The sequence below is a fragment of the Salvelinus namaycush genome, chromosome 4 (assembly GCF_016432855.1).
Source record: "Salvelinus namaycush isolate Seneca chromosome 4, SaNama_1.0, whole genome shotgun sequence".
NCBI classification, from domain to species: Eukaryota; Metazoa; Chordata; class Actinopteri; order Salmoniformes; family Salmonidae; genus Salvelinus; species Salvelinus namaycush.
In genome coordinates this window covers 56,170,478-56,192,199 of record NC_052310.1, presented here as the reverse complement: position 1 = coordinate 56,192,199, position 21,722 = coordinate 56,170,478, and the positions used below count along the sequence as shown (strand labels likewise).

At 42.6% G+C, this 21,722-nt stretch overlaps 1 protein-coding gene across 1 annotated transcript in view; it reads right to left on the bottom strand.

Annotated features, from left to right (window-relative positions):
- Window positions 1-21,722, bottom strand: part of LOC120045929 (dystonin-like) — a 195,751-nt gene that overhangs the window by 6,516 nt on the left and 167,513 nt on the right. Inside the window, exons 84-96 of the mRNA XM_038990855.1 lie at window positions 18,571-18,740; window positions 18,121-18,280; window positions 14,806-15,000; window positions 14,347-14,475; window positions 13,512-13,655; window positions 12,888-13,076; window positions 12,458-12,593; window positions 12,079-12,242; window positions 11,778-11,940; window positions 10,887-11,041; window positions 4,219-4,293; window positions 4,092-4,109; window positions 1,164-1,281 (exon numbers count right to left, since the gene is read on the bottom strand). Coding sequence (XP_038846783.1) covers window positions 1,164-1,281; window positions 4,092-4,109; window positions 4,219-4,293; window positions 10,887-11,041; window positions 11,778-11,940; window positions 12,079-12,242; window positions 12,458-12,593; window positions 12,888-13,076; window positions 13,512-13,655; window positions 14,347-14,475; window positions 14,806-15,000; window positions 18,121-18,280; window positions 18,571-18,740 — 1,816 coding nt within the window. The remainder of the gene's footprint in view (window positions 1-1,163; window positions 1,282-4,091; window positions 4,110-4,218; window positions 4,294-10,886; window positions 11,042-11,777; window positions 11,941-12,078; window positions 12,243-12,457; window positions 12,594-12,887; window positions 13,077-13,511; window positions 13,656-14,346; window positions 14,476-14,805; window positions 15,001-18,120; window positions 18,281-18,570; window positions 18,741-21,722) is intronic.

Genomic DNA, 21,722 nt, shown 5'->3' with positions numbered 1-21,722 from the left:
AGAGAGAGAGAGAGATAGAGAGAGAGAGAGCGATAGAGAGAGAGCGATAGAGAGAGAGTAAAAGAGAGAGAGAGCGATAGAGAGAGCGATAGAGAGAGAGAGAGAGAGATAGAGCGCGATAGAGAGAGAGCGATAGAGAGAGAGCGATATAGAGAGAGAGCGATAGAGAGAGAACGATCGAGAGAGAGAGAGCGATAGAGAGAGAGAGAGAGCGATAGAGCAAGAGAGACAGCGATAAAGAGAGAGACAGCGATAAAGAGAGCGATAGAAAGAGAGAGCAATAGAGAGAGCGTTAGAGAGAGAGAGCGACAGAGAGACAGCGATAGACAGTGATAGAGGGCAATAGAGCGATAGAGAGAGAGACAGCGATAGAGAGAGAGACAGCGATAGAGAGAGCGATAGAGAGAGAGAGAACTGGTGTTAGCCTGGAGGTCAGTAAGTAAAGAGAGATTCAGAAGTAGGTGATGTGACTCGGAGAAAATGACGGCATGCATGAAGACCCACAGACTGCTGGATAACAGGAGAGTGTGAGTGGAGTCGCTTTATGGGAACGCCATTAACAATGAGCACTCCAACACACCCGTTTTGTACACACACCTACACATTAACACCCGCACACATACGGTGATGCAGACACACATACCACTGGGGGGTTCATGGAGCAAGGTGAGAAAGTGTGAGATTTGTTGCCAACCTATAGGAGACTGAGTAATTGAAGAGTTTGATTCCGAGCGCAACATTTTACTCCCGTGGTGATGAACTGGAGAGGAAGGCGTAGGAAGCAGTAGGAAGGCATTTTTTAGCAGGAAAATTGAAACACATATAGAGGAACTTACTGCATGGCAGTAGGATCTGATATTGTAAGCAATTGAGTAGCAACATACACTCAGACACACACTCAGACACACACTCAGACACACACTCAGACTTAGACTCTACATGCCACATTCAGCCTTATCCAGCCATATCATTTAATCAGAGTGAAAACCATTACACAACATCAAATCATATGGTAATAAATACTGAATCAGCTGTAGCACCGCTATCTAAAAATAGACAATTAAAACATAAGTGACACACGAGTGAAACCGAATCCAGAGATTTGCCTTTCTTAAAATTAATGACATTTTATCAAGTTTACCCTGTCCTGTCTGGTGCCTTACCTCGACACGGGTCGTTCTTTACAAGGAACTCATCCAGAGCCATCCAGCCTCCACCAACGCGCACCATCACAGTGCTCCGCAGGATCCGCACCAGACGCAGCTGTTGGGAGTCTCCGAACTGCAGAGGGAGTAGGGAGGACAGAGAGGAAGATAAGGCGGGAGTCACTGAGCACTACTCTGCATCAACAACACTGGACAAGACTTGAAGCTGTGCAACACCAGAAACTAGCAGATGCTACAATTTGGAGATTGTTAGGAGGAAGTTTATCCTTCTATGAGTTGGTTCCTGATTGCCTGATTACATTGCATTTTCTGACTTGTAGAGTACAACGACTAGTTATACATATGAAATATGACTTAACTAAAATGGATTTCACTTAATCACTAGATGAGAGGAGATGGTTTTGCTGTCTGGTTTCTTTCTTTTGTTGCTCAGCCAAGCCCATTGATTGAGACACAAAGCAACAACATCAAGGTTTCATTCTCATAGACACAAATGAAGGGTCAATCCAACTGGTTTAACCTTCTCAGAATGTATTAGTGCATTCATCATTGTCAACAATGTGGGATTGGTGTGTGACTTGTGAAATTGGGATACGTTGATTTGTAATTGTGGTGAAATGGGTAACACTTTACTTGATACCACCTGTCAACAGGCTTATCGTAGCCTACATACATCTGTCATAATCATGATATAACAACTGGTATTTTGACTGGTTAGGGCATCTGAGGTCAATATCATTGTTATGACAATGTTATATATCCATTATGATTAAGGTTGCAAGTAAATGTAATAATTAGTAAGTTAATAATTTGTCACAAAGGGTTGCAATATTTTCATTAATCAATATTATAATTTAATATTGGAATGTTTACTTATTTTCTCATCTAATAATTTTTTCACATTTTCAACTGGAAACTCCTATAACAGGCTGTATAATATAAAGAGCATTAGACTGAAGAGATGATACTCAACCACTAGGGAGCACTATAGTGTTGCAGTCTATCCTTACCTTCTTTTGGGATATTTTTGTTATTTTCGACTTTACTATGGGATGTTTGCATGTAACTTGCAAAGCTTTCAAACAAGCCTGATATGGAGGGTGAACAAACAGCCAAGCGTCATAAGATGAGGATTTGCAGGAGAAGCCAGCCAGTTGGATATGGCCATGGGGTTAGCAGATTTGACAACACAACAATCATGGGCTCATGCTTTCCATCAAACATTGTCACATCATAGCACAATCAATAGCACAAACAGACAAAACTGACAAAATCTCCTGCAAACCAACAACGTGAACAGTTGCACTTTCTATCACTACAGTACAAACCACCATATTCATAGAGGATGCATTGACATTGATGGAGGAACCAATGCAGCTAAGCTCCAATGAGGAACAACATGGGGGATGGCATCTTATCATCTCTCTAGTCAACCACGGTGTAAACAATCAAACATGACCACACATTGATGAGCCTCCAGTTAGGTGCCTATTGTAACAATCTCATTTAAATTCAAACTTTGCACTATGTGATTCCCATAATGATTGAATGACACTGGTGAATTTTGTGATCAAGTACAGTAAAAGTGATGAATAGAATTGGAAAATGATCTGGAGAATAAAAATAGTCACAACAAATGGCTTAAGAATGCCCATTTACCAGAATACAGCTTTCCAAAACCGCAACGTGTAGGTGGGGGGTTAGATTTTGACTGTCCCTGTTTGCTATTATCTCATCATCATGTAAGCAGTGAACCAGACCAAACTGTCAAAAGAATTGTTTAAGTTGATTTTGAGTAATAAACAAATACAAACTGGTGAAGACACACATAATCTTACAAATACATGCTGTATATGTTTCCCCTATATACCCCTATTCATTCTCCTCAACAAACAGCCATCAAGCTTCAGAAAGTGAATGGACCATTCATTTTATATGAGTTATGTATCCTGTATTACAACATGCATTTCTTTGCCCATTTGAACTCAATAAAATCAAATCAAGCAAGATAATTTCCTAACAATGGAAAGGTGTTCGCACATCTTTAAAGGAAAAGCAGTTAATGTTTGTTGAACAAAAAAAGCTGTTATACAAAGTCATGTCAGCCATTATTGAGACAAATCAATCCCAGGAAATAAAAGAGAAGCAACAGACAACCACACATTAGAAGCATTCTAAATCCCAAACTGCTCAACGGTTAAATTAAAGCACATGAAGGGGTACAAACTTGGAAAACCTATTATTTCTTATTGGAAACTCAAAAGCAACTACAAACAAGAGGGAATAATTGAATCAGCATTGGACTTCAAAGCATTATAACACTTGACTGCCTTACATGCTGATTTTTAGTTTTAGAAATGATCACAAGCTCAATGTTATTTCCTATCTAAATAAGAGCATTATTGCCACTATTTTTATCTGCACAATCAACCAGTACAGGTTATATATACACAAAGATGCATTTTATGACACTGTGGCCATTTAATTCTTGGCATGAGCTGAAGAAAGACCATGACCCAAAAGGGGATCATTTTATTGCAGTCATTCCTAGCAGGCTACTACATCAATGGTCCTCCACCTGCACCAGTTATAGGCACCAGCTGCTTTCCCACGCCAGCCAGCCAGACCCAATCCAATATCCCAACTACTTATGCCGGTGGAACTACCCACATAGCTATTATTATTATTATCATAGACTAATAAACAAATTAAAAGTGAGCCTTTTCAAGTGAATGGAAATGTCTGAAAGAATTATTGCTGTCTACTTCTGAGTTCCATCGTGAATATGTCTTGGAAGACTCTTGGCAAAATGTTAATGTTAATTGGAAAAGAAACAGGGTCAACAAAAAAGAGAGGAGGGGTTGATTAGGCACAGCACCACATCATAGATAACAACAAAGAGCGGCCTGAGCCTGTCATATGTACCTGGTTTCCAAGGTAGAACTGGTCGTGGAAGGGACAATGAAAAAAAGTTACAAATTAGTTTTTCATAAAGCACATGTTTCACTGAACACTTAAGGTAACGTATAGGGTATACACAAAATCCTCTTACCCTGTATTTGTTGGCACCAATTTGCTCAACTTGGAATCGTTTAGGACACTTGCATTTTGCCACTTGGCGTGTAACCTACAAAATAAAAAAACAGCATTATTTAGACATCATTTATATTGCGGGAAGGTAATACATAATGTTCCAATGATTTACGGCAGCGATCATCAACTAGATTCAGCTGTGGACTGATTTTTTCTTGAGCGGATGGTCGGGAGACCGGAACATAATTACAAATAATTTGTAGGCTGCAAATTGACCGCAAAAATATAAACTCAGCAAAAAAAGAAACGTCCTCTCACTGTCAACTGCATTTATTTTCAGCAAACTTAACATGTGTAAATATTTGTATGAACATAACAAGATTCAACAACTGAGACATAAACTGAACAAGTTCCACAGACATGTGACTAACAGAAATGGAATAATGTGTTCCTGAACAAAGGTTGGGTCAAAATCAAAAGTAACAGTCAATATCTGGTATGGCCACAAGCTGCATTAAGTACTACAGTGCATCTCCTCCTCATGGACTGCACCAGATTTGCCAGTTCTTGCTATGAGATGTTACTCTTCCACCAAGGCATCTGCAAGTTCTCGGACATTTCTGGGGGGGAATGGCCCTAGCCCTGACCCTCTGATCCAACAGGTCCCAGACGTGCTCAATGGGATTGAGATCCGGGCTCTTCGCTGGCCATGGCAGAACACTGACATTCCTGTCTTGCAGGAAATCACACACAGAATGAGCAGTATGGCTGGTGGCATTGTCATGCTGGAGTATCATGTCAGGATGAGCCCGCAGGAAAGGTACCACATGAGGGAGGAGGATGTCTTCCCTGTAACGCACAGCGTTGAGATTGCCTGCAATGACAAGATAAGTCCACCCCAGACCATGACGGACCATCCACCTCCAAATCGATCCAGCTCCAGAGTACAGGCCTTGATGTAACGCTCAGTCCTTCGACGATAAGCGCAAATCCGACCATCATCCCTGGTGAGACAAAACCCTGACTTGTCAGTGAAGAGCACTTTTTGCCAGTCCTGTCTGGTCCAGCGACGGTGGGTTTGTGCCCATAGGCGACGTTGTTGCAGGTGATGTCTGGTGAGAACCTACCTTACAACAGGCCTACAAGCCCTCAGTCCAGCCTCTCTCAGCCTATTGCGGACAGTCTGAGCACTGATGGAGGGATTGTGCGTTCCTGGTGTAACTCGGGCAGTTGTTGTTGCCATCCTGTACCTGTCCCGCAGGTGTGATGTTCGGATGTTCGGATTTTCAAGGTGGCTTAGCAGTTCAGACGTCTTTTTCCGTATTGTCGTGTCGTGTCCTGTATATATATATATTTACACCTTTTCTTCACATATCTTTAATTTATTTTATTATCCAAGAACTCAACTACAAAAGCTTTCCTGCAAAAGCTTTCCTGCAACCCGCTTCACCAATTACAATAAGTATTATTTACCTCAATCTGAAAATCCATCGTGGAAGATAGCCAGGGGCTAATTCAGAAGCTAGCCTGAAAGCTAACCAGAAGCTACTCCGATAGCTAGCCAGAAGCTAATCTGTAGCTGCCCCGAAATTAGCCGGTTTGCTGGCTAGCGTTGGTGTTTCAGCTGCCCACGTTTTGCGGTCATCAGCTATTCCTTTAGCTCGATAATCTACCGGCACTTTTGTGCAACGCGACTCGGACCGGAGCATTCCGGGACTTTTTTTTCTCTCTCAGTTTCCCCGGATTCCAACCGCAGGCTCTGGACACTTGCACCTTGATTTCGCAGCTAGCTAGCTGCATACCGTGTGACTATTGGCTTACGTCGACCCCGGAGCAAACTCAAATCATGCTGGAGCTAGCCAGCTGAGGAGTTCCATCACCATCCGGACCCGTTTCTTTTGTTGCTGCTGCAGATACGGAACCCCACCGGGCCTTCACGACTGACTGCCGACGTTATCTGCCCGAGGGATTTATCCAACCGGCACCTCCGTCCCGACGTTACCTGAACGCTCATCTGAGGCCCGCTAATCGTTAGCTGTCTTATCGGCTGCTATCTGAACAAAACCCCACTACACGGAACCTACCGACGGAAACGCACGAGGTATCTACAAACAGACCTCCATCCTATGCTGCTACCGATAGCCATATACCCGGCCAGCTGTCTGGATCGCCACGACCCCAACCAACCTCTACTCACTGGACCCTTATTGATCACTCGATTAAGCATGCCTCTCCTTAATGTAAATATGCCTTGTCCATTGCTGTTCTGGTTAGTGTTTATTGGCTTATTTCACTGTAGAGATTCTAGCCCTGCTCTCTATACCATATCCAACCTCTCAGTTCCACCACCCACATATGCGATGACATCACCTGGTTTCAATGATGTTTCTAGAGACAAGATCTCTCTCATCATCACTCAATACCTAGGTTTACCTCCACTGTATTCACATCCTACCATACCTTTGTCTGTACATTATTCCTTTAAACTATTTTATCGCCCCCAGAAACTTCCTTTTACTCTCTGCTCTAGTAGCTCTAGGCGACCAATTCTCATAGCTTTTAGCCGTACCCTTATCCTACTTCTCCTCTGTTCCTCTGGTGATGTAGAGGTGAATCCAGGCCCTGCAGTACCTGGCTCCACTCCTATTCCCCAGGCGCTCTCTTTTGATGACTTCTGTAACCGTAATAGCCTTGGCTTCATGCATGTTAACATTAGAAGCCTCCTCCCTAAGTTTGTTTTGTTCACTGCTTTAGCACACTCTACCAACCCGGATGTTTTAGCCGTGTCTGAATCCTGGCTTAGAAAGACCACCAAAAATTCAGACATTTTTATCCCCAATTACAATATTTTCAGACAAGATAGAACGGCCAAAGGGGGTGGTGTTGCAATCTACTGCAAAGACTGCCTGCAGAGTTCTGTTATACTATCCAGGTCTGTTCCCAAACAATTTGAACTTCTACTTTTAAAAATCCACCTCTCTAAAAACAAGTCTCTCACCGTTGCCGCCTGCTATAGACCACCCTCTGCCCCCAGCTGTGCTCTGGACACTATATGTGAACTGATTGCCCCCCATCTATCTTCAGAGCTCGTGCTGCTAGGCGACCTAAATTTGAACATGCTCAACACCCCAGCCACCCTACAATCTAAGCTTGATGCCCTCAATCTCACACAAATTATCAATGAACCTACCAGGTACCACCCCAATTCCGTAAACACGGGTACCCTCATAGATATCATCCTAACAAACTTGCCCTCCAAATACACCTCTGCTGTTTTCAACCAAGATCTCAGCGATCACTGCCTCATTGCCTGCATCCGTAATGGGTCAGCGGTCAAACGACCTCCACTCATCACTGTCAAACGCTCCCTGAAACACTTCAGCGAGCAGGCCTTCCTAATCGACCTGGCCGGGGTATCCTGGAAGGATATTGATCTCATCCCGTCAGTAGAGGATGCCTGGTCATTTTTTAAAAATGCCTTCCTCACCATCTTGAATAAGCATGCCCCATTCAAGAAATTTAGAACCAGGAACAGATATAGCCCTTGGTTCTCTCCTGACCTGACTGCCCTTAACCAACAGAAAAACATCCTATGGCGTTCTGCATTAGCATCGAACAGCCCCCGTGATATGCAACTTTTCAGGGAAGCCAGAAACCAATATACACAGGCAGTTAGAACAGCCAAGGCTAGCTTTTTCAAGCAGAAATTTGCTTCCTGCAACACAAATTCAAAAAAGTTCTGGGACACCGTAAAGTCCATGGAGAATAAGAACACCTCCTCCCAGCTTCCAACCGCTCTGAAGATAGGAAACACTGTCACCACCGACAAATCCACTATAATTGAGAATTTCAATAAGCATTTTTCTACGGCTGGCCATGCTTTCCACCTGGCTACCCCTACCCCGGACAACAGCACTGCCCTCCCCTCTGCTACTCGCCCAAGCCTTCCCCATTTCTCTTTCTCCCAAATACAGTCAGCTGATGTTCTTAATGAGCTGCAAAATCTGGACCCTTACAAATCAGCCGGGCTAGATAATCTGGACCCTTTCTTTCTAAAACTATCTGCTGAAATTGTTGCCACCCCTATTACTAGCCTCTTCAACCTCTCTTTCGTGTCGTCTGAGATCCCCAAAGATTGGAAAGCAGCTGCGGTTATCCCCCTCTTCAAAGGGGGGGACACCCTTGACCCTAACTGCTACAGACCTATATCTATCCTACCCTGCCTTTCTAAGGTCTTCGAAAGCCAAGTCAACAAACAGATTACCGACCATTTCGAATCACACCACACCTTCTCCGCTATGCAATCTGGTTTCAGAGCTGGTCATGGGTGCACCTCAGCCACGCTCAAGGTCATAAACGATATCGTAACCGCCATCGATAGGAAACAATACTGTGCAGCCGTATTCATTGACCTGGCCAAGGCTTTTGACTCTGTCAATCACCACATCCTCATTGGCAGACTCGACAGCCTTGGTTTCTCTAATGATTGCCTCGCCTGGTTCACCAACTACTTCTCTGATAGAGTTCAGTGTGTCAAATCGGAGGGTCTGTTGTCCGGGCCTCTGGCAGTCTCTATGGGGGTGCCACAGGGTTCAATTCTTGGACCGACTCTGTTCTCTGTTTACATCAATGATGTCGCTCTTGCTGCTGGTGATTCTCTGATCCACCTCTACGCAGACGACACTATTCTGTATACTTCTGGCCCTTCTTTTGACACTGTGTTAACAACCCTCCAGGCGAGCTTCAATGCCATACAACTCTCCTTCCGTGGCCTCCAACTGCTCTTAAATACAAGTAAAACCAAATGCATGCTCTTCAACCGATCGCTGCCTGCTCCTGCCCGCCTGTCCAACATCACTACTTTGGACGGCTCTGACTTAGAATATGTGGACAACTACAAATACCTAGGTGTCTGGTTAGACTGTAAACTCTCCTTCCAGACCCACATCAAACATCTCCAATCCAAAGTCAAATCTAGAATTGGCTTCCTATTCCGCAACAAAGCATCCTTTACTCATGCTGCCAAACATACCCTTGTAAAACTGACCATCCTACCAATCCTCGACTTCGGTGATGTCATTTACAAAATAGCCTCCAAAACCCTACTCAATAAATTGGATGCAGTCTATCACAGTGCCATCCGTTTTGTCACCAAAGCCCCATATACTACCCACCACTGCGACCTGTACACTCTCGTTGGCTGGCCCTCGCTTCATACTCGTCGCCAAACCCACTGGTTCCAGGTCATCTACAAGACCCTGCTAGGTAAAGTCCCCCCTTATCTCAGCTCGCTGGTCACCATAGCAGCACCTACCTGTAGCACGCGCTCCAGCAGGTATATCTCTCTAGTCACCCCCAAAACCAATTCTTCCTTTGGACGCCTCTCCTTCCAGTTCTCTGCTGCCAATGACTGGAACGAACTACAAAAATCTCTGAAACTGGAAACACCTATCTCCCTCACTAGCTTTAAGCACCAGCTGTCAGAGCAGCTCATAGATTACTGCACCTGTACATAACCCATCTACAATTTAGCCCAAACAACTACCTCTTTACCTACTGTATTTATTTATTAATTTATTTTGCTCCTTTGCACCCCATTATTTCTGTCTCTACTTTGCACTTTCTTCCAATGCAAACCAACCATTCCAGTGTTTTTTTAGTTTTTATTTTACTTGCTGTGTTGTACTCACTTCGCCTCCATGGCCTTTTTATATTTTTATTTATTTATACATATATCTGTTTGCCTTCACCTCCCTTATCTCACCTCACTTGCTCACATTGTATATAGACTTATTTTTTTTCACTGTATTATTGACTATATGTTTGTTTTTACTCCATGTGTAACTATGTGTTGTTGTATGTGTCGAACTGCTTTGCTTTATCTTGGCCAGGTCGCAATTGTAAATGAGAACGTGTTCTCAATTTGCCTACCTGGTTAAATAAAGGTTAAATAAAATAAAATAAAAAATGTTCGGATGTACCGATCCTGTGCAGGTGTTGTTACACGTGGTCTGCCACTGCGAAGACGATCAGCTGTCCGTCCTGTCTCCCTGTAGCGCTGTCTTAGGCGTCTCACAGTACGTACATTGCAATTCATTGCCCTGGCCACATCAGCAGCCCTCATGCCTCCGTGCAGCATGCCTAAGGCACGTTCACACAGATGAGCAGGGACCCTGGGCATCTTTCTTTTGGTGTTTTTCAGAGTCAGTAGAAAGGCCTCTTTAGTGTCCTAAGTTTTCATAACTGTGACCTTAATTGCCTACCGTCTGTAAGCTGTTAGTGTCTTAACGACCGTTCCACAGGTGCATGTTCATTAATTGTTTATGGTTCATTGAACAAGCATGGGAAACCGTGTTTAAACCCTTGACAATGAAGATCTGTGAAGTTATTTGGATTTTTACGAATTATCTTTGAAAGACAGGGTCCTTTCTTTTTGTGCTGAGTTATAATATTTGACTAAAACATAATCATTTCAAACCGTGCTTGCATTTGTATACAATCACGTGTCTCTCTATTACGCGTGGGAATACTTTGGAACTGGTGTTTTTACAGTCTTTTATGTCCAACAATGAAACAATGTTTTTGCTCAGAAAACTTGGGGGGCCAAATAAAACCAACTGCAGGCCGCTCGTTGGGGGAACCCTGATTTACGGTCTGAGTTATATGTCAACACATATACAGTAGTACCTCATCTTCAATTTTGTCTGCATCTGTGAGGGGTTTGTATGCCTCTTTGTTGGGATGAAGGGCAGCCACAAACTCATAGTAGTCGATGTAGCCGTCACCATCCCGGTCAAATATGTCTGCCACCGCACTCATCTCCAGCCGACTGGTAGGGAATTCTGGAATGTAAAATAAAAAAACAGGGTAAGAATTCTCTCATTTATGGGAAACTTGACACTCAACGCATGGTCACACTAGCATACTGAACTGAATCGTACTGTGCTGGCTCAGATATTAGATTATCGCATTGTTCTTTCCAGCATAGTTACATCTATGGTGAATGTGTAACCATGCCAGCCCAGAGCAGCTCAGCTTGGCTTGGCTCTGTAATGTGAGGGTATAGGTCAGGGGTGTAAGGGTACAGGTCAGGGTGTCAGGTAGCCTAGCATTTAAGAGCTTTGGGCCAGTAATTGAAAGGTTGTTGGTTTGAATCCCCGAGCTGATTAGGTGAAAAATCTGTCGATGTGCTCTTGAGCAAGGCACTTAAACCTAATTGCTTCTGCAAGTCGTTCTGGATAAGATGCAAAATGTAATTTTGCTGGGGGCCAAATTGGTTATATTTCCTCGCTGTCAAAATTAGCAAAACATTTTCCTATATCCATAGTTTTTCAACGCTCCCTGACTGTCTATCATTCATTTCGGTGATTATTAGAGAGCTGGTCAGTCAATAAACTGTATGAATGTAGGTCCATTATTATTTCTACAAAGTTTCAATTTGGTTTTAGTCATTTTCAAGTATATTGACTTCGTTCCCCTCAACCCCCCACAATTGTATTTTCTAATTGAATATATATATATATAATTTTTTTACTCAAACCACCTGCAAGCCTGATTGGATCCTCTCACAAGACTTACTGGAGGAGAGGATGCCTTCAATGAACTCCTGTCTGGTGACCTTTCCATCCTGGTCCTTGTCAATGCGTCTGAAGAAGTCCATGACACGTGACTTCTTATGGTTCATCCAGCGCATGTAGCGCTTCCGCCACACATCAAAGTCAAAGTTGGCAAATTCCTTCAGCTGAAAAAAAATAAACCACAATACATTGTACACTATGACATACATTGTATTGCACATAGTGATAATTTCTGAATGTCTCCATTAAGAACATAAAGTAATGAACATTTAGCTAACATAGGGTTAAATGACCAGATGTACCTCCTCAAGTCTGTCCATGGCATCATTGAGTTTCCTCCTCCTGTCCAGGGCCAGTAGCCACACCTGCTGCCACTTGCTGACCAACAGGTTGACCCTGGGGTTCTTGGTCTCTATGGGAGGCTGTGACGCTGATGGGTACATGGCTTGTGTGGGAGAACGCTTTCCTGTAAGTGAAAAACAACCTCCTGTTTAGTGATACCGCTTTTCCATTGTATAACTTTTGTTCCATACCAGACAAAACATAGGAATGATATCATTTCGGGGACAGAGAGAGTGAGGTAAGCTATGAGGATGTTGTGTCATGGTGCAGGCAGTGCATCAGAGCAGGGCCAGATGGCTGAGGTCAGGGTGTTTAGGGGGCCCCTGGTAGGGTACATACTTCCACCTCTTCCTTTCTCCAGGACAGGGATTTGGGACTGGATGGCAGGCTCGCTACCACCCGCAGACTTTCTTTTGTGTGTCTTGGTGATCGTGTCAACATCTGGTTGTTTCCTGGTCATTTCCTCCATGAATGTCTGCAGGGCCACACAAAAACAACATGTTTTCAGTTTGTACTGTATACTGTATTCACTTCAAAAGCAATGTACATGCATGCACAGTACACATACAGTAACTCATGTTACTAGAAAGAGGGAGCTACTCTTCTAATAACAACTCTAGTACTACTAGACTGGCATTGAACAGTATTGCAATGGGAAATGTTTGATCAACCAAGCACCAAGTAATACACCAAACTCCACCTTCTACAATTTGCTTCCTTTACATCATATAGTAAAGGAGGATAACACACGCTCCTGGTCACACTGTACCTGGTGTTCAGCAATAAGAGCTTTGACCTCGTCTATCTCCTGAGGCAGGACCTCCTTGTCCTTCTCGTTGAGTGTTGCCTCAGCCCACTGCAGCCAGCCCAGCAGACCCTCCAGCAGCTCCTGAGTGGCAAGCAGATCACTGAGGGCCATGGCCAGGCGCTGCTGGTGCTGCCGTGCCCACGTCTGGACCTAATATGGAGAAACATGAATAATCAATTTAATGCAGCTGGTAATTTAGCAGACGCTTTTATCTAAAGCAAACCACAATTGAAAGTGATATATATTTAGTAACATGTGGTCCATGCGAATTCAAACCCACAACTCTGGTGTTAGTAGCACCATGCTCAAACCCACTGAGACATTGGAACAACCCAGTGAGTTATTTGAACCCCCAACAACAAGATTTACATTCATGGCTTTCCACTTAAACTAGGATTAGGTACAGCCAAGTGAGAAAGTACTGTATCGGTATGACTGAGAAACGCGAAGAAACATCCTGGCAAGCATTGAGGTTATGCAAGTGATATTTAAGGAGATGGCAGACTGCTTTGCCATGAAATAGGCCTATGATCTCTCACCCTCCAGTATGACGCACAGCAAACAAGCATGTAAGTGTTCACTGACCTCCTCGAACCGGGCTTTAATGATGGTGTTCCAGTGTTTGATGGTGGTGATAGAATCTGGATGGCAGATGGTCAAGATAGCCTCCCCCATACTGGTGGCTTTGTTCAGGCCTACTCTCTTCTCCTCCTGCTTCTTCATGAACTCCTGAAAGAGAACGGTTGGTTTCCATTAGCAATCGACAATGTTTGCGTCAAAATATAAATAAAAAAGAAACCTAGCAGCCAGTATCTCTGTTTCTCTGTTCCTCTTTCAATACCTGATCAAGTGGAGATGAAGAAAGTAATGATATGTGAAGTCAGGGGAAACTATTTTAGATCCAGTGAGATCATGCTTGAGGAAAAGTCAATATTGTGAAGCAGTTGGAATGGAATATCAAACCACCATGTAAAATCCATGTATGGCATTTCTACTTTTACTGGCAAGGCGATGGACGTGTAAAGACTGTCAAAGTGAAGTGTGTTTTAAATGTCGACACTACATTATGAGAGTACCTCAGCAGAAAATAAAGATAGTCGAGTGGAGAAACATACCCACATTCTCTGCAAATAACTGCCTTAAATGCCATATGTTTGAGCTAGGTACTTTTTTGCTCAGAATGAAAATAGTTCCATGCAAGCCTGATCCCTAAAGCGTATACAAGGCTTTAATAGCCCAGAAAAACTCTTAATCTATGGCCCGATATTGCATTTCACATTTGGTCAGCTTTTATCTAAAAGCTTTATTCTATATTATGGATATTGTTGGATTTTGCTTTAGGGACCTTTGTGCCCCACCTGGTAGGGAAACACTGTGTTGTTCTATAGGATGACGATGTTCCAGGTTAAATGTCACTTGCCTTGTGCTGCTCGATAAGAGCCCTGAGGGCATCCTCGTCGTCGGGCAGGGTGCCATGGAAACGAAGGCTCTGCTCAGCCTCGGCCAGCCACTCCAGCAGGATATGGACCGTAGAGTGGAACTCCTCAGCCTGCAGCCAGAGGACAGGGGACAGAGAGGTTCACCAACACACAGGTCTCCAAAAAGCATTCCTCGAAGCACTCAGCCAGGTCCTAATGGTTGCATTCCAGGATAGTTTTTTTAGCAGACACACTGCACTACTCAGTAGATTGCTATGATCATATGAATGATGTTCCTAAGACGTTTAACAGATCTCTTTTTTTATATTAACCCATCCACCACCCCCCAAAGCTTTGTTAGATCTGATCATCTGTCAAACTGAATAAAAAGATGACCTGCAACGCCACAAATGTAATTTGAATAGGTGATATAGAGAGGTTTGGCATAGTGAGAATCCTACCTGACACAATGCCTGTTCCAGCCGGGTCTGTTTAGATACTGAGCGGGCGCACACAGTCTCCCAGCGAGCGCTCAGCTCCTGCATCTGAGCTTTGACCCAAGATGAGTCTTCATGGCTGCTCTCAATCAGGTCCTTAGCCGAACGCTTCAGGGCCACAACGCTCCCTGTCCTCTTCCCCAGCTCCTTCTGGAACACCTGGAAGATACGTCAGAGAGAGAACTAATGAGACACGACACACAGACGCAGAGATACATGTAAACATACACACAGACACAGAGATACATGTAAACAAACACACAGACGCAGAGATACATGTAAACAAACACACAGACACAGAGATACATATAAACAAACACACAGACACAGAGAAACATGTAAACAAACACACAGACACACATACATACGCACACTGATCATGTTTCCCAATAACCACAAACTCCATCTATCCATTACTGAATATACAGCTTTTTGCCACATCACAAGAAAGTATTGCTAGAATAACCCGTGTGCCAATATAAATTAGACCAGGTTATACAAACAGTCATCTAGCACCATTTCCCTCAGGGCTAAGCTGTCATCCTAAATAAAAGAACCTAAATCAACACTGATTGTGAAAAAAAGATGAATACAGTTCAACAGGGCTGAAACCTATCCAGCTAACACACTAACATTGTGCTAAAAGCACTTCCAATTTAAACAGTGTTGGGAAGGTTATTTTCTAAATGTAATCTGTTACAGTTACTTGTTACCTGTCCAAAATTGTAATCAGTAACGTAACTTTTGGATTACCCAAACTCAGTAATGTAATTGGTTTACTTTCAGTTACATTTGGATGACTTTCCCCTTAAGAAGCATTAGAAGACAAAAAGGATCCATCAAACGTATGTGGTGTGTCATCATAGTGGTCTCTGATTTGTGGTCAGACTCGCTCTGGTGGAACAAACTTAAACTTGTGCCTTTTTTTCAATGCTGATTTGAATGTGATGGAGAAAACAAAAAGGTGTCATCATTTACTGTTTTGCAAATATCCAAGAAGTAATCATCTAGTTTTTTTTTTTTAAGTATCTGTAATCTGATTACATGTAACCGATTACAGTGGCTTGCGAAAGTATTTACCGCCTTGGCATTTTTCCTATATTGTTGCCTTACAACCTGGAATTAAAATAGATGTTTGGGGGGTTGTATCATTTGATTTACACAACATGCCTACCACTTTGAAGATGCAAATATTTTTTATTGTGAAACAAACAAGAAATAAGACCAAAAAACTGAAAACTTGAGCGTGCAAAACTATTCACCTCCCAAAGTCAATACTTTGTAGAGCCACCTTTTGCAGCAATTACAGCTGCAAGTCTCTTGGGGTAAGTCTCTATAAGCTTGGCACGTCTAGCCACTGGGATTTTTGCCCATTCTTCAATGCAAAACTGCTCCAGCTCCTTCAAATTGGATGGGTTCTGCTGGTGTACAGCAATCTTTAAGTCATAACACAGATTCTCAATTGGATTGAGGTCTGGGCTTTAACTAGGCCATTCCAAGACATTTAAATGTTTCCCCTTAAACCACTCAAGTGTTGCTTTAGCAGTATGCTTAGGGTCATTGTCCTGCTGGAAGGTGAACCTCCGTCCCAGTCTCAAATCTCTGGAAGAGTGAAACAGGTTTCCCTCAAGGATTTCCCTGTATTTAGCGCCATCCATCATTCCTTCAATTCTGACCAGTTTCCCAGTCCGTGCCGATGAAAAACATCCCCACAGCATGATGCTGCCACCACCATGCTTCACTGTGGGGATGGTGCTCTCGGGGTGTTGGGTTTTGTGCCAGACATAGCGTTTTCCTTGATGGCCAAAAAGATCCATTTTAGTCTCATCTGACCAGAGTACCTTCTTCCATATGTTTGGGGAGTCTCCCACATGCCTTTTGACAAACACCAAACATGTTTGCTTATTTTTTTCTTTAAGCAATGGCTTTTTTTCTGGCCATTCTTCCGTAAAGCCAAACTATGTGGAATATACAGCTTAAAGTGGTCCTATGGACAGATACTCCAATCTCCGCTGTGGAGCTTTGCAGCTCCTTCAGGGTTATCTTTGGTCTCTTTGTTACCTCTCTGATTAATGCCCTCCTTGCCTGGTCCGTGAGTTTTGGTGGGCGGCGCTCTCTTGGCAGGTTTGTTGTGGTGCCATATTCTTTCCATTTTTTAATAATGGATTTAATGGTGCTCCATGGGATGTTCAAAGTTTCAGATATTTTTTTATAACACAACCCTGATCTGTACTTCTCCACAACTTTGTCCCTGACCTGTTTGGAGAGCACCTTGGTCTTCATGGTGCCGCTTGCTTGGTGGTGCCCCTAGCTTAGTGGTGTTGCAGACTCTGGGGCCTTTCAGAACAGGTGTATATACAGTATACTGAGAACATGTGACAGATCATGTGACACTTAAGATTGCACACAGGTGGACTTCATTTAACTAATTATGTGACTTCTGAAGGTAATTGGTTGCACCAGATCTTATTTAGGGACTTCATAGCAAAGGGGGTAAATACATACGCACGCACCCCTTTTCCATTTTTTATTTTATTTTTATAATTCTTTGACAGAAGTTATTTTTTTCATTTCACTTCACCAATTTGGACTATTTTGTGTATGTCCATTACACAGAATACCAATAAATATAAATTTAAATTACAGGTTGTAATGCAACAAAATAGGAAAAATACCAAGGGGGATGAATACTTTTGCAAGGCACTGTACATGTTACTCCCCAACCTTGCTTCTGCACCCCCATGAAGTCATCTGGATGAATTTGAAGGCCATATATGGAGGGTGACTAAACCAAGCTCTGACTGTTGATCTACTTCAGCGCAGTGACTCAGATATCCTGCCAGGCCATGCACCCTATATTTCTCTGTGCCTCAGCAATCTCTTGTCTCTGCCAATTCAAACCAGCGTTTTGTCACATAACACAAGTTCCATTTCCAACAAACATTTATGGGGGGGAAAAATTACCGCTCTCGGGGCCATAATCCTATTTCATATATTTAGCCTGTGAGCCACAGGAAGGAGAATAAAATACGCTGAACAATGAGAACAGCAAATCCACACACAGTGTAGCTTCTGAATTTTGACTCCTATTACATGGTACACAAATAGGTAGGATATGTTTGAGCTTTAGAATCAAGTCAGATACATTTGCTTAGGCCCAGTAGGCACCTACTGCCATTGTTCCCTTGAACAAGGCACTTAACCCCCAAACTGCTCCAAGGCTACAACTCCTGTGGCTGCACAATAAAGATCTATTCTACGAATGTTTATTTTTTTTACCTTGTGACTGTCAATGAGATTAAGGACCAGGTCTATATCTCCATGTACTGGCTGGTCCTCGGCCAGCTGAGGCTCCACTCTGTACAGCCAGTCAATCAGGGCCTGAAGGGCATCAGTAAACTGACCAGAGAACAGCAGTGCCTCCTCAAGCTTGTTTTGCCTGAGAGGAAACACAGATCATTATTTGTGAAAATACGTAATGACCCCTGACAGCAGAAACTATCATTGTTTTCTATTATATATGCAATATCATTACGATTTGACAGCAAAACTCAACTGCGGCAATATGCATTTGAAAGGAATTATAGTTGAATCACAGTATATCGAAAGTCTTCACAAAGCCCACAGTTTCAGTATCCATCATCATCAAGATTAGATGACAGTAAAATATATAATAATATGCATATTATGTGTCCGATACACAGCAATGTGCAGGTCATGTCCTCTTACCTCTCAACTGACTTGCCACAGACAGTGTCCCACTTGTCCCTCAGTTCACTCAGCATGTCATCCAGCTTCTGGTTGTCGTCCTGCAGTGACGTCTTGTCCTTCAGGGCACGTCCCGTACGACTGGTTGTGTCATACAACGAGTGCTTGCTCCCCAGCGCCTTCTGGAACTCCTGCGTGAACCAATGGTGGAGAAACATGGTCATTATATAGGCTAGTTTATCCTATCCAAGTCAGCCTGTGGCTGGTTTTTAGCCTCATCTCCAGCCGTTCAACGTTTATACGGTGTGTCTGGCAAAGAGAAACTAGTAGATATTAGACTAGACAGCTGCACAGCCAACAGTGAAATGTCTGAAATTTAACAGTAGCATAAGCAATTTGACCATGGTCTCACTTTCTGTTTTGTTACGAATTGACAGATCGTCAGCAGCACAATTGAGAAACCACAGCTGAGTTATTTCTGAGGCACTACATATGATTTAACAGGTAGATTCCTTCACAGAGGATTGTCCCCCTAAGCTACAGTCTACATTCTGTCATGGATTGAAATTTGTGAGTGGCGTGTGTGACCTATTTGCTCATAAAGGACACTATGTAGTGGCTGAAACCAAAACAAGGGGTCACAATTCAAGCATTTTTCATCCATACGGATTAAAAGTATCCAAAATCAGGGCCGTCCCTAATACATTCTGTACATCCAGGGATTATGAAAGGATTAGCAAAAGCGCCTCACACACAACAGCTCAAGGACAACAACTGAATAGCCTCTGACACCTAAAGCACTAATGAATACTGTATACTATAATTACAAACAAAAAAATATGTTTTAAGTGAGAAGTAGGCATTGGTCTGAAGACGAAAAATAAAGGAACTTCACATGAGCAGCACAATGCTTACTCCACCAATGCTCTACAGTACCAAGGCTTTCCAGCACACAGCTTTGACCTACTTCATTAGCTGTGCTGGTCTATCGTAGTTCAAACAATGTGTATGCAGGTTGCTTGAGATTCAAACCTTCTCAAACAGCCTAATTCATACTCTAAGAGGAAGCGTTCCCACAATAATGTGATTTGTACCGCATACAAGTTCAACTTTTGGATTCTTCATACACCACACTAATCCCATTCCACGACCTTTTCAAGCTTTTTGTTTTATTATATGAAAGCAAGCTTTGCTTTTAAACTTACAAGACAATCATGTTTGATTGGGCAAGCTATTTTGTCTTGTAGTAATTATTACTTGTAGTAATTCTGTAGTAAAGTATTTTAGCAATACATGTCATTTAGAAAAAATAAATCATAATCTTTTTTTGGTCAGTAGGTGCCCAACATAACAACAGGTTGTGGTGTTGGACACAGTCACTCATATATAAAGGTCTACCGAGCCTGTCTCCATTCCTGATTTCTGGAACCATTAGTTTACCTGTGTAACATTAACATAAACTCAAAAACACTTGTTTTGCGAACATGGTCCTGTTTTATCAATTGCTGTGCTGATCAATGGGCAGTTCATTACCTCTCTCAAATGAATATGGAGCTTAAAGTTGTGTATTTGTATTAATTTAAGCAAAATAAAGATGGTGACGCTATAATAAAGCACACATACAATAGGCCTATATCTAAAAATACCTACAGCCTAACAATGTATACAATAAGGCCTATATCTAAACATACCTAGAGCCTAGTGTATGTATGTGTGTATATATATATATATACTACAGGTCAAAAGTTTTAGATCACCTGTCACGTATAATCCCTCTCCGCCCTCTAGGTCATCAGGCTGCTGATTATCCCGCACACTATCCTGTTACCATCGTCTAGCGCACCTGCACCTCATGACACTCACCTGGACTCCATCACCTCCTTGATTATCTTCCCTGTCACTCGCCTTGGTTTATTGACTCTGTTTTCATGTCGTTGCGTTGTTTGTGTTACATGTTCATTGTTTCTTTCATTTATTAAAACACTCACTCCCTGAAATTGCTTCCTGACTCTCAGCGCACTCGTTACAACACCTACTCATTCAAGGGTTTTTCTTTATGTTTACATTGTAGAATAATAGTGAACACATCAAAACTATGAAATAACACATATGGAATCATGTAGTAACCAAAAAGTGTTAAACAAATATTTTATATTTAAGATTCTTCAAATAGCCACCCTTTACCTTGATGACAGCTTTGCACACTCTTGGCATTCTCTCAACCAGCTTTATGAGGTAGTCAACTGGAATGCATTTCAATTAACAGGTGTGCCTTCTTAAAAGTTAATTTGTGGAATTTCTTTCCTTAATGCGTTTGAGCCAATCAGTTGTGTTGTGACAAGTTGGGGTGGTATACAGAAGATAGCCCTATTTGGTAAAAGACCAAGTCCATTGTTACTAGTTCAACGCTCTAACCACTAGGCTACACTGCCGTTCCAACTAATCCTCAAGCTCTTGAATAGCTAGTTCAGAGCTTCAGCAGAATGTGAAACGTCTGTGGGTCCCCGAGGAGAGGTTTGAGAACCACTGCAGCAGAACACAGTAGAATGCAGTAAATTTCAGTACAGCAAAAAAAAGTAGAGAAAGTTTTTTCAAAATTCATTGAAAACCAAAAAGGAACCTGATTTCAACATCCGGGAATATACGTATTTTCAATGTCTGAAAAAGACGTCTTTTAAACGTAATTTTGCTTACTGGGTTCAGATTTGTGGGAAGACACTGAAAAGTAACTTGACACTGTTGATCAGTCAGCGCAAATTTGGATTAAAATGGCATGTACACTAGAGCCACGTCTTTCTTGTGCCTTTTGCAGCTTGTTTCTAGCCTAAAGCCTTGCAGATTTATGCATCCTATAGTGTACATTTATATAATCCGGGTTTTGGGGGGCATTACCTCTCTTCCCCACCCCTAGAGCAGTGCTAACTATGTTTTGTGGAAAAATGTGGGACTGGCATTTGGACGTGAGCTTGTTATCGTTAGCTAGCTTCTGTGTCAAGGTCAGCTGTTGTTGTCTGGCTCTAGCTATCTAGCTAATGGCTGAAGTTATTTGTGTAACAAACCTTCCATAAACAAATATAGCTATCTAGCTTTCAGATAACTGGTGTTAGCTAGCTAGCTTGAGAGGCTAGCTACTGGAATTATGGACAAGCACGCTAACGTTAGCTAATCAAAAT